General features: G+C 38.4%; 1 protein-coding gene across 1 annotated transcript; it reads right to left on the bottom strand.

The window, feature by feature from the left end:
• Window positions 1-220: 220 nt before the first annotated feature.
• On the bottom strand, window positions 221-8515 carry LOC140932269 (uncharacterized). The gene is made up of 3 exons (XM_073381892.1): window positions 8349-8515; window positions 1032-1124; window positions 221-730 (listed from the first exon to the last, which is right to left on the bottom strand). Exons 1-3 carry the CDS (start codon window positions 8489-8491, stop codon window positions 238-240), a joined length of 729 nt encoding a protein of 242 aa, XP_073237993.1. The 5' UTR covers window positions 8492-8515; the 3' UTR covers window positions 221-237.
• Between the last annotated feature and the right edge of the window lie 5690 nt (window positions 8516-14205).

The following is a 14205-nucleotide window of genomic DNA, read 5'->3' as shown; positions in this document are numbered from 1 at the left end:
CATTCTTCAGCCATTATAAGTGATCATAGTTTTAACAATTGTCGTAAAATCAAATTACAAAGCGTGTATATATATTTGGTAGTCACTAGTAGTTAGTAAAAACGAAAACATGACTTGTTCAGTATCATCAGTGTATGTGGGACCAATTACAAGATAGCTGAGCTTAAATTTCATTCTCTTCGTTGGTAGCCAACGAACATGTAGGTGTACTTACCATGTTTCAACATTTATTTGCCATTAACCGCGACGACCTCCACGTCGTCTTCGCCCTCTACGTCCTCTTCGTCCTCTACGTCCTCTTCGTCCTCGCCGACCACGTCGACCACCTCTACGTCCTCGACGACCACCACGTCGACGGCCTCTACCTCCGCGACGACCACCACGTCTACGTCGAAAACGACGCGTTACTCTTCGAATCACACGGCGGACGGGTCGTCCGACACGACGAATTACTCGCCGAGCAACTCGTCGGAACCGTATAGGGGCGGGATCTGAAAAATCGTTTGCTTGACTGAGTAAAGAGTTTTCATCTTCGTCTTCATCCTCCGCAACTTCGCCATCACTATCTTCTCCTTGCACTTCGTCAACAGCATTTTCGTCTTCGTCTTGTTCATCTTCATCGTCTTCATTATCGTCGTTTCCATCGTCGGTATCCTCGTCCGGTTTTTCATCTTCATTTTCTAATTCTTCGTCGTCATCTTCATCTAGCACGTATGTCAGTTGTCCATCACTAAAACCAAATCAATTGATTGCAATGTTGAAGTAGGAATTTAAGGTACTCTTCACTTATTTGAACGAATTATGTGATTAACATTTACAATGCAAATCCGGCCTTAAAGGAAGTTATTTCCGAAAGATAGCTCAGAAATGCTCGAACCTGAAACTTAAAGAAAATTGTTCCTAAAACAAATGTTAAAGTATGTGACCCCCGGCCCCATGTTGCTGATTTATTCATGTTTTTTTTTTTTTTTTTTTTTTTTTTAACCTACACTGTTTTAATTTTACGTGTCGCAATTTTTTTTTTGTCTTACCCTTCACGTTGTTCTGCCTGGAAATCGTTGGCAATTTCATTCATTTCATTGTTAATTGTTTTTTCTGCATTTTCGTTGAATGGAAGAGCCAAGCTGAAGGCCAGCGTATAGCCAACCAAGGCTAACAGGATTAAAGTCTTCATCGTTCAGCCTTATCCCGACTTCTACTCTGTGGAGCAAAGAACCGTGCTTTTATATCTTTGGTGGGCCCCTTCTCAAGCATGCTATATTGATATTATAAATATTAATCATCGACTTACGTTCACATGAAAATACTCAACACATATTGTGAACATCAAACCCCGAAATTCCAAATTTAACATCTATTAGTGCATAACTTGCTAAATTTAACAATTCTGATAACCCAAACTTGAAGCCTATACCTAGGGTCGATAAGTATGCCGGAAATTGTACAGTGAAAATGTTCCTTAATCAGTTGTTGTTGATGATTTGTTTTGTTGTTGTTAATATGATTGTTTTTCCCCAACTGATTTCCTTGCCATAGAGAAGATACTCTGCAAATTTTACTTCAGTCTGTTTCGCAGCAGGTTTTATTTGCTCTTTGGAACTCAAGAATTTAAAATGCTAAAAAATAATGTTTTTTTCATTTCATTACTGAGTGAGATTGCGGACTACTCTCATGGTCTATTTCTGTTAAGAATATACCTTTTTCAAAAAGTATTGTCAATAATGAACGTACGTGCATATCCTAGTTCCGCCTTGATCGTATGATATCGGCCAAGGATAGTCTAATATGTGACTGACCACCAGTATTTGTTGATCCCATACTAGTACTTCGTGTTTAAAGCTCCCCTTGGCGTATGGAGAAAGCATTGCGATTTCTTTGATTTACCATTGTTTTATGATTGCGATTTGCCTCCAGTGCATGTCCCCTTTTAATATACATGTATCTGCTCATTAGGGAAAAAAAGACCCTATTTTCCACCAATACGTCGAATAAAGACTTTATCCTTTCAATAGTATCCTCCCAAATAAAGTTGACACAAAGTCTAAAACGCTGTGAGACTAAGGAGTGATGTAGATAAGTCACGTTGAGACCTAATTACACTTCTTTCCTAGTAATTGTTGGGATAAATACACATATTAAGTCTGTTTAAGAGGTTAAAAAAGACCTCACTGCACCCGAGTGAGTGTGGCATGGTCCAAAAGTATTATCTTGTAAATGTTAGAATTCTAGTCTGTTTAGTTACTATTGTGTAGTAACTCTTTCCTTAAAGGCGTAGATAAAAGTATTGCGAGGTTATCTACCCTGAAAAAGTTGAAAACAAGTTCATAAACACTCGACAAAAAACGGGGATGACTTAAAAAGATCAAGTGGTCCATTATGAGGAACACTCGTCGGTTAAGTCTGTTTGGTCACTATTTGGATGATTTTTTGGGACGCATTTTAATCAAAGCAGGCATGATAGCATCATAATTATTTATCTCATGTGAAATGGCTTTCAATTTAATTTTGTCTCATTCTATTCATTTTTAATTCCAGAAAAGACCCCTACCGTTCAAAATATTCGTAACATTGCTGACAAATGGATATAGAGAGCAATAATATAGCATCAGTTCCAAGCGAGGTTTTCTTTTTTTGCATGTCAAACTTTAAAAAAAGTGATTCGATATTTCTTTCAATCATTAGACCGCTTGAATACTAATACATAGAGGATTATTACATGGCCGCGCGAAGATACGAAATTTCTCTTCGAGTGTTGAAGAAAAAATTCGTATCTCCCACCGGCCATGTAAAGTTCTATTTATTATATAAACACCAATGAAATACCAAACCATTTCAATTGAAACAGTTTTTTCCTGCGAAAGGCGCGAATTTATTATGCAGCCATCGCAACGGTGACATTTTCACATGTGAAAATAACATGTTATTTTCACGTGTGAAGATATCATGTTTTCGCGCGAAAGCTTACCTGGAATTTCATTGGTAGCCTGCGTAGCTGGCGGGTATTGTGTAGTAGTCGTGTAGCTACGCAGGCCATGGTGTTTATATAATAAATTTAATTATTGTATTTTAAAATTGTCATTGATTCATTGATTAAGTCATATATTTTAATTTTTTTAAAAGTTAACTTTGTTGTAGGCAGCTAAGTTCAGTCCTGGAAAGAAAGAGTATTAAAGTGAAAGGCTTGAACCTAGAGTGCCCGTGCAAGATAGTACAACGTTGATTTTCTTACCCTGCAACTTTTACTAGAGAGCGTTTATTTTTGCACCTGATATCATGCGTTTTTGTATGCCGCGAAGGGAATATTCATATATTATAACAGAGTTTCCCCCTTCGATCTCCTGGCAGTATTACCGAGCGTGTCTCCCCTGTTGTCATGTTGGTCGTCTTGCAAGATTTCGGAGCTCGTATCGTGATCAATAATAAGGTATTTGAGTCATCCTTTACTCTCCCGCCGGCTTTATTCGCAACCACTTGATGTTGAAGGACACTCTTGAAAATATAAAGACAGTAATTCACACTGCTCTTAGGGGAGGACAGTCCATGTAATAAAAGGACATTTTACGGAACATGAAACCTATATTTCAAAATATGTCTAATTCAAGCTTAGCCGCGTGATAGCTCTTCATTAGCGAAAAGGTCCAAGTGATATTTTGATTGACGTGTTGTTTTGGATCCTGAGGTTTTTTAACACCTTTTCTCCAGCTTAACTGGCGAAGATATTCTAGGAATTTGCCCTTCAATTCCAAATTCTTTGATGTGCCGCCAGATGCCGTGCAAAAATATCACCGCTTGCGGCTCCTCGTGAGTGCGGCAGTATTAAACATGACTGGAGGCAAAATAGGCAGAACAACAATAATGTAGGACAGAAATGCCCTCAACTTATAGGATAAAATTCCTAACACGAATTTTGAAGGATGTTGTCGGCTAATGCTATGGAATAATTCCGCTCACAGCTGATACTGACAAAATTAGACACCGACATACAATGTGACAAGATAAAGTTATCATATTAATAAGCGTTGGGTTTATCTACACAGCCTAATGTTGTTAACTATACCAAATTATACATGAATTGAGGGCATAAATACGCCAAGTGTTATCGTAACATGGCCAACAAAAAATAAATATATCGTTGATGGGCCATTCACCATTATAGGGCCAACCCACATATTAAATTCGACAAATACAATAAGTAACCCACTATGTAATGAAAACGCCGTTAGAAGTAAATCACATATATGTAGCCCAGTTCTGAGGATTACAAAGCAAAGAGATGTCTTTTAATATAGCACCCTATAGTAACTATATTATAAACAATACTGCCCGTGAGCAACATCAGGTAACAGGACTTGACGATTAAGGGACTGTAGTTCCAAATATTCCCAAACAAATACAAGCTAGTGGTCGGCAAATAGTGCTTCCAGCATCCTATTAAACGGGCAGTCTTTCTGTTAAATTCCACCAGAGGCAAACCCCTGCTGTGTTGCCACCGAGGAACGTCCATGGCCTAAAATTTGGAAACAAAAAAGCCAAAAAAGCGGCTCTAAAATCAAGAGCGATGGATGATGACGCATTGAACACACGCACAAAAACATAGAGTTATTCCCGGGCTTTTAACTTGCGAAAGAAGGCGGGAAAGAACCTGCGGAACACTTATGGCAGTCAAATTTGATGTAATCAGAAAACGATGTGGTAAAGAAAACGAATTTTGTTGTCTCTGAAAGCAAAAACCTCAAATGATTCAATTCGTAAAGGGTCAGAAATTATGCATATTGAGAGTACTATGTTTGGTCTTTGATTTTCGACAGAGGACCATGGATGAATATCTCAGATGGAAACAGTGGCCTGCAGAAGAGATCAGTGGTTTGCATGGGCTGAAAGCAAGGTCACTATGGCGGATTTTTGTACTTCTATTTAAGATTTTTGACAGTGAAAACCGCATTGATTACAATTCGCTCAGCTCAAAGACCCTTTCCAGTTTCAACCTTTTGTCACAACTGACAATCTTGCACCGACGGCGACTACCAGATTATTCTAAGGGATCGATTGAACAATAACTTAATCCATACATTTTACTTTTAGTAAACTGAGTGCATGTGACTGCGGGGGGCAATGTTCCCAAATTGCTGGCCATGTTTATAAACGCCCACCATCGCAAACGAACTCGACGGACCGCAAGTCAGGGTCACCCAATAAATACATTTAAAAACACTTTTAAGGCTATCCAGAGTACTTTTAGATCTCTAGATAGAAATGCATTTTATGCTGCGGTATAAAATTTGTATATGTTCGGTCATGCATCCTGAGGCAACTTAAGTTAGTCTGCGTAGCAGGCGCTTGAAAAGTAGTGAGCGAAAGAGAGAACGGCTGAAACGCAGGCTAAACTTAAGTCTTTTTTTAATTATTAGGGATTCAGAACTACTTTCCCGAAAATTTTAGAGACGATTTAACGTTTTAGGAAAGTGAATTTTTTTCTAATCCCTCCCTCCATCGCATTTTTGAATCCGAAAATTTTAGGTTTTCTTCTTACGACGGAAAATAGCAAAACTGGCCTGGGGAGTGAGATGTGAAAAATTAAACTTTAGAAAATCAGTCGTGGGGAATTTATTATTTTCAGATAAAATTGTACATGAATGGAACAGTCACCTACAAATTTTTAGCTGTCCTCAAGTAATAGAAGATGTTAGGCAATATTTGCTTCTGGGTGCCCCTGGGAGGTTATGATCCACCAAGTCGAATAGTTCCCTTATTACAACCTTAAGGGATTGCGAACTCAGATCATTTCTCCCGATCTCCAGAATAATGATCCTAGAAAGTGGCTCGTTAGCACATTTAAGGCGGAATTCCTGGGCTAATCGAGGGACGGTCAAACCACGGATGCCATAGAGCGAAACGTTCGCAGTTTCACTATTAAAATCCACAGCGACATGGTCATCGAATTTGCATCGCAAATCATTACGAAGCCTCTTAACAAAAGAATGACCCGCGTTATTTAAAGTACATAAAAATTGAAGCCTAAGCTTATAATAATTCCTCAAAATGGCGCGAAAATAGCACAGATGCGTGGATCCGAAAAGCTGCCGATAGGGAAAAAGCCCAAATAGCCGACAGTGTCTCCAATGCCAAGGATTGGAAAAATAATATGCCTTTTGCATGATGGCGTCATTTTAATACTACGACCATAATCCTTCACGTTTTTGCTTTCTTGTGCAAATTAGCGCTTTTATTAAAATACGAAAAGAATTCTGGTCGTAGTTAAGTAAAATGACGCCATCGCGCAAATAGCCTATTTTTACGGCCTGACTAAGTTAAAGCGTGAATATATTTGCATCATTCATAAGCATGGCCGTTTATTTCAGCTTTATGCCGGACTTCCCTTCTTTGCAAACCGTTTTGAGTTTGTAATAAATGTCTGTTTACAAGAATGCAGGTAAACTGGTGCGACTATTTAAATGACGAAATAGTCTAACTGTGTCTGTCAACACGGCGTGAATGAATTGGCATTTTTTTCAGGGGCTCTGAGAGGCCAGCGACTCATACCCATACCCTATTATAATCTTTTCTGTGGCCAATTATCGACCCCATCTTAGTCACTGTTGGGCAAATGTAATTTTCGCGATTCTTACTTAGTCACTTTCTATTTATGTATCTACATTATATAAAATGAAGAACACTTTACTTTTCACCTACAGTAAAAACATTCTGGTACGTTTGCTAACCGTAAATGTGAAGAACTTTCTAAGCCCAAAAATCCGAAAATGTGCCACCCCATTCTAGTAACTCCATTGAAAATGCGATCCTATTATAGTCAACCCAGTCGTGAAAATGCGACCCCATCTAGCGGCACCTCCCTATTAGCTTCTTGTAAGGAAGTACTCCCTCCCGGGTATATGTGCACCGACATAATTTATGCCATGTAAGTTTGTTCCAAGGTTGTTATTTTTGTTACCGAATTACTAGGTGCTAAGTTAGAAAATCTCAAAAACTTCCTTAATGCAATAAAAGATTTTATTTCATTCCAGAAACTTTGGGCAGCGAAGTTTACAGTAGTATTATGTTACCGACACAGGATACTATCAAGAGGTAAATTAAGCCGTTTTACTGTTCGCTTTGTTGTTTTGTCAATCTTCATCAAACGCATATTTGTGAAAATCTGAAAAAAGAAGAGATGTTGAAAACTTAGTTAACTGACTTTAGTGAACACAAAAGCAGTTTTATTCAATTTATAGAAGTAAATTGGTTTTCAACACTTATTTTGAATAAATTCAGTCCATAAAGAAACGTTCAGTACGTTAATGAGCCGAAAACGTTCATTCTTCAGCCATTATAAGTGATCATAGTTTTAACAATTGTCGTAAAATCAAATTACAAAGCGTGTATATATATTTGGCAGTCACTAGTAGTTATTAAAAGCGAAAACATGACTTGTTCAGTATCATCACTGTATGTGGGACCAATTACAAGATAGCTGAGCTTAAATTTCATTCTCTTCGTTGGTAGCCAACGAACATGTAGGTGTACTTACCATGTTTCAACATTTATTTGCCATTAACCGCGACGACCTCCACGTCATCTTCGCCCTCTACGTCCTCTTCGTCCTCTACGTCCTCTTCGTCCTCGCCGACCACGTCGACCACCTCTACGTCCTCGACGACCACCACGTCGACGGCCTCTACCTCCGCGACGACCACCACGTCTACGTCGAAAACGACGCGTTACTCTACGAATCACACGGCGGACGGGTCGTCCGACACGACAAATTACTCGCCGAGCAACTCGTCGGAACCGTATAGGGGCGGGATCTGAAAAATCGTTTGCTTGACTGAGTAAAGAGTTTTCATCTTCGTCTTCATCCTCCGCAACTTCGCCATCACTATCTTCTCCTTGCACTTCGTCAACAGCATTTTCGTCTTCGTCTTGTTCATCTTTATCGTCTTAATTATCGTCGTTTTCGTCGTCGGTATCCTCGTCCGGTTTTTCATCTTCATTTTCTAATTCTTCATCGTCATCTTCATCTAGCACGTATGTCAGTTGTCCATTACTAAAACCAAATCAATTGATTGCAATGTTGAAGTAGGAATTTAAGGTACTCTTCACTTATTTGAACGAATTATGTGATTAACATTTACAATGCAAATCCGGCCTTAAAGGAAGTTATTTCCGAAAGATAGCTCAGAAATGCTCGAACCTGAAACTTAAAGAAAATTGTTCCTAAAACAAATGTTAAAGTATGTGACCCCCGGCCCCATGTTGCTGATTTATTTATGTTTCTTTTTTTTTTTGTTTTGTTTTTTTTTTTAACTTACACTGTTTTAATTTTACGTGTCGCAACATTTTTTTTGTCTTACCCTTTACGTTGTTCTGCCTGGAAATCGTTGGCAATTTCATTCATTTCATCGTTAATTGTTTTTTCTGCATTTTCGTTGAATGGAAGAGCCAAGCTGAAGGCCAGCGCATAGCCAACCAAGGCTAACAGGATTAAAGTCTTCATCGTTCAGCCTTATCCCGACTTCTACTCTGTGGAGCAAAGAACCGTGCTTTTATATCTTTGGTGGGCCCCTTCTCAAGCATGCCATATTGATATTGTAAATATTAACCATCGAGTTACGTTCACATGAAAATACTCAACACATATTGTGAACATCAAACCCCGAAATTCCAAATTTAACATCTATTAGTGCATAGCTTGCTAAATTTAATAATTCTGAAAAACCACACTTGAAGCCTATACCTAGGGTCGATAAGTATGCCGGAAATTGTACGGTGAAAATGTTCCTTAATCAGTTGTTGTTAATGATTTGTTTTGTTGTTGTTAATATGATTGTTTTTCCCCAACTGTTCCTTGCCATAGAGAAGATACTCTGCAAATTTTACTTCAGTCTGTTTCTCAGCAGGTTTTATTTGCTCTTTGGAACTCAATAATCAATAATGTTTTTTCATTTCATTACTGAGTGAGATTGCGGACTACTCTCATGGTCTATTTCTGTTAAGAATATACCTTTTTCAAAAAGTATTGTCAATAATGAACGTACGTGCATATCCTAGTTCCGCCTTGATCGTTTGATATCGGCCAAGGATAGTCTAATATGTGACTGACCACCAGTATTTGTTGATCCCATACTTCGTGTTAAAAGCTTCCCTTGGCGTATGGAGAAAGCATTGCGATTTCTTTGATTTACCATTGTTCTATTATTGCGATTTGCCTCCAGTGCATGTCCCCTTTTAATATACATGTATCTGCTCATTAGGGAAAAAAAAGACCCTATTTTCCACCAATACGTCGAATAAAGACTTTATCCTTTCAAGAGTATCCTCCCAAATAAAGTTGACACAAAGTCTAAAACGCTGCTAGCCAGATTGTGCGCAGGAAAATGATGCGTAAAAATAATAAGAGATAATAAGAGATGATGTGAGAAAAAAACCTCAAGTCTCAAACAACCATTTTCCCAGTGTTGAATAATACTGAGAAACCATAACTCTACTATTGTGGGAAGATGTCTTGGGTCGACGAATATAGAGAGACCATCACATACCTGTCAAAGGCAGAAGTTCTACTTTGACGTAGACCACAACAAACTTTTGTATTTAAATGGACTACCGAAACAGTAATCACAGCACCAACAAGACGCAGCAGAAAAACCTAGAAAATCCCCCAAAAAATCACAAAAGAAGGCAAAACCCTGCACTGCAGGACACAGAAAAGGGCTCTTTTAGGAGCCACCAAAAGAATAAAAGTCTCTAACCAATAAGAGTATTTTTAAGTAGTATTTGACGACTGCACTTCGTTGTGAAATATGTTCGCATCAACATTCCTTCTTTCAAATCAAATCAAATCAAATCCTTTATTTAGACACGTAACACCCAGGAGCACTAAAGTTCTCGTTAAAACGTGTACGTGTATACAAATCAGAAAATTAAAAATTAAAAAAATAAAATAAAATTATGCTAGAAACCTATACATTTTTTACTGTAAAAATACTAGCTATAAATAGATCTACAAAATGCCTAAAAGCAGAATCTAAAACTAAAACTATTTACAAGCACTACACCCTAAGCCATGTGAGCTTTAAGAAATCGCTTAAATGACGCGATGTCTTGTGATTCTCTGACTTTTGGAGGTAACGCATTCCAAAGTTTGCTGGCTAAAAATGTAAAGGATCGATGCATAAACTCCAGATTAAAGGGAGGTAGATTTAGCCTTGTGCTAAGCCCACGTAAGTTGTACTGTACATCCTTAAAATTAAAAAATTCTCTGATATAAGGTGCCCCCTTGTCATACAAGCATCTGTATAACATAACTAACGATTGGAATTGCCTACGTTTCTCCAAGGACTTGATATCAGCCATCTTGAGGAGGAAGTCATAAGACACAGACTTCGAATAGCCTAATATAGTTCTTAATATAAAATAATTAATTGTCTCTATTTTGATAGTCTCCGCGTTGCCTACTCCCAGTAAAAGGGGACTACAGTACTCTAGGTGAGGGAGAACATAAGCCTTGTAGAGACGAACTAATACATCCTTAGAAATGAACTTACGTATTCTCCGCAGAGCCGAAACCTTTGCACACGCCTTATTCAGCTGTTCCTTTATGTGCGCTTTAAATGTTAATTTACTATCTAGGACCACTGCTAGGATTTTAAGTGTATCCTTCGTATGGACATTAGAATAATTAAGATCGAATTCGCACTGGTATGAAGACGGACCAATGGCAATAGCTTGCGTTTTAGCGGCATTAATCTGTAAAAAATTCATTCTAAACCATCTCGATAGCACACTCAGATCGGAGTTAATTAAAAACTGCAAAACCATTGGTGAGACATCAGAGGCATAAACTGCAGACGATTGTTCTTACAGTTTTGTCGTAGAAAAGTTACGTTTAAAGTGCGCTTGCTTTTGTTTTTGGCGAATAGAAAGAGGAACTTAAATTGATATAGAGCATGTTTATCATGGTTATACAAAGTACTGCGTGCTTATTGCGAAAAATCTGACAGCTTATATAAAACGAGGCGATTGTTACACTTAAAGCGTGCGTGCCCTCGTTTGTGATATTAGAACGAGGAGCAGTTTTACAATGAATATTATATTTGTTTTGTGCTGTAAACGTAGTAAGAAAAGCAAGCGAAGAACATTTGCATTTAAAGTGCGCTTGCTTTTGTTTTTGGCGTAAATTTATATAGAGCATGCTTATGTTGGTTACATAAAGAAATACTACATTTGAATATTACATTTTTGGTGCTTGCTTATCTTGCCTTTACATTCGGTGCCTGCTTATATTAATTATAAACTTAGTGACGATTGTTTTTCGATTTGAAGCGCGCTTCTTTTGGTTTTTGACTTACAAGAATAAAACAAGCATAAAACCTAGAGCGTGCATAGCGTGGTTTTTGGGTTGTTTTGATTTACAGAAGAAGGAAAATTACATTTGGAGTGTGCCTTTCTTGGTTTTTGCGCTTGTGTTGGTTTATGGTTTATAGAACGAGGAATATTACATTTGGAGTGCGTCTTTCTTGGGTTTTGCGCTTGTGTTGGTTTATGGTTTATAGAACGAGGAATATTACAGTTGGAGTGCGTCTTTCTTGGGTTTTGCGCTTGTGTTGGTTTATGGTTTATAGAACGAGGAATGTTACAGTTGGAGTGCGCCTCTCTTACCGTGTGTGTATGTGCTCAGCATACGGACCATGAGTAATAGTGACGGTTTGTGCAGAACGTACGGTCCGTTAACTGCTCTTAACGGTCCGTACAGTATTGGACATGACTGGAGGCAAAATAGGCAGAACAACAATAATGTAGGACAGAAACGCCCTCAACTTATAGGATAAAATTCCTAACACGAATTTTGAAGGATGTTGTCGGCTAATGCCATGGAATAATTCTGCTCACAGCTGATACTGACAAAATTAGACACCGACATACAATGTGACAAGATAAAGTTATCATATTAATAAGCGTTGGGTTTATCTACACAGCCTAATGTTGTTAACTATACCAAATTATACATGAATTGAGGGCATAAATACGCCAAGCGTCATCGTAACATGGCCAACACATCGTTGATGGGCCATTCACCATTATAGGGCCAACCCACATATTAAATTCGACAAATACAATAAGTAACCCACTATGTAATAAAACACCGTTAGAAGTAAATCACATACATGTAGCCCAGTTCTGAGGATTACAAAGCAAAGAAATGCCTTTTAATAAAACACCCTATAGTAACTATATTATAAACAATACTGCCCGTGAGCAACATCAGGTAACAGGACTTGACGATTAAGGGACTGTAGTTCCAAATGTTCCCAAACAAATAGAAGCTAGTGGTCGGTAAAAAGTGCTTCAAGCATCCTATTAAACGGGCAGTCTTTCTGTTAAATTCCACAAGAGGCAAACCCCTGCTGTGTTGCCACCGAGGAACGTCCATGGCCTAAAATTTGGAAACAAAAAAGCCAAAAAAGCGGCTCTAAAATCAAGAGCGATGGATGATGACGCATTGAACACACGCACAAAAACATAGAGTTATTCCCGGGCTTTTAACTTGCGAAAGAAGGCGGAAAAGAACCTGGGGAACACTTATTTATGGCAGTCAAATTTGATGTAATCAGAAAACGATGTGGTAAAGAAAACGAATTTTGTTGTCTCTGAAAGCAAAAACCTCAAATGATTCAATTCGTAAAGGGCCAGAAATTATGCAGGTGGATAGTACTACATTTGGTCTTTGATTTTCGACAGAGGACCATGGACTAATATCTCAGATGGAAACAGTGGCCTGCAGAAGAGATCAGTGGTTTGCATGGGCTGAAAGCAAGGTCACTATGGCGGATTTTTGTACTTCTATTTAAGATTTTTGGCAGTTAAAACCGCATTGATTACAATTCGCTCAGCTCAAAGACCCTTTCCAGTTTCGACCTTTTCTCACAACTAACAATCTTGCACCGACGGCGACTACGAGATTATTCTAAGGGATCGATTGAACAATAACTTAATCCATACATTTTACTTTTAGTAAACTGAGTGCATGTGACTGCGGGGGGCAATGTTCCTAAATTTCTGGCCATGTTTATAAACGCCCACCATCGCAAACGAACTCGACAGACCGCAAGTCAGGGTCACCCAATAAATACATTTAAAAACACTTTTAAGGCTATCCAGAGTACTTTTAGATCTCTAGATAGAAATGCATTTTATGCTGCGGTATAAAATTTGTATATGTTCGGTCATGCATCCTGAGGCAACTTAAGTTATCCTGCGTAGCAGGCGCTTGGAAAGTAGTGGGCGAAAGAGAGAACGGCTGAAACGCAGGCTAAACTTAAGTCTTTTTTGAATTATTAGGGCTTCAGAACTACTTTCCCGAAAATTTTAGAGACAATTTAACGTTTTAGGAAAGTGAAATTTTTTCTAATCCCTCCCTCCATCGCATTTTTGAATCCGAAAATTTTAGGTTTTCTTCTTACGACGGAAAATAGCAAAACTGGCCTGGGGAGTGAGATGCGAAAAATTAAACTTTAGAAAATCAGTCGTGGGGAATTTATTATTTTCAGATAAAATTGTACATGAATGGAACAGTCACCTACAAATTTTTAGCTGTCCTCAAGTAATAGAAGATGTTAGGCAATATTTGCTTCTGGGTGCCCCTGGGAGGTTATGATCCACCAAGTCGAATAGTTCCCTTATTACAACCTTAAGGGATTGCGAACTCAGATCATTTCTCCCGATCTCCAGAATAATGATCCTAGAAAGTGGCTCGTTAGCACATTTAAGGCGGAATTCCTGGGCTAATCGAGGGACGGTCAAACCACGGATGCCATAGAGCGAAACGTTCGCAGTTTCACTATTAAAATCCACAGCGACATGGTTATCGAATTTGCATCGCAAATCATTACGAAGCCTCTTAACAAAAGAATGACCCGCGATATTTAAAGTACATAAAAATTGAAGCCTAAGCTTATAATAATTCCTCAAAATGGCGCGAAAATAGCACAGATGCGTGGATCCGAAAAGCTGCCGATAGGGAAAAAGCCCAAATAGCCGACAGGGTCTCCAATGCCAAGGATTGGAAAAATAATAGGCCTTTTGCATGATGGCGTCATTTTAATACTACGACCATAATCCTTCATGTTTTTGCTTTCTTGTGCAAATTAGCGCTTTTATTAAAAAACGAAAAGAATTCTGGTCGTATTTAAGTAATATGACGCCATCGCGCAA

Source organism: Porites lutea, chromosome 3, assembly GCF_958299795.1.
Source record: "Porites lutea chromosome 3, jaPorLute2.1, whole genome shotgun sequence".
In the NCBI taxonomy this organism is placed as follows: Eukaryota; Metazoa; Cnidaria; class Anthozoa; order Scleractinia; family Poritidae; genus Porites; species Porites lutea.
The sequence above is the reverse complement of the archived record's forward strand: the minus strand, read 5'-3'. Positions and strand labels throughout refer to the sequence as shown.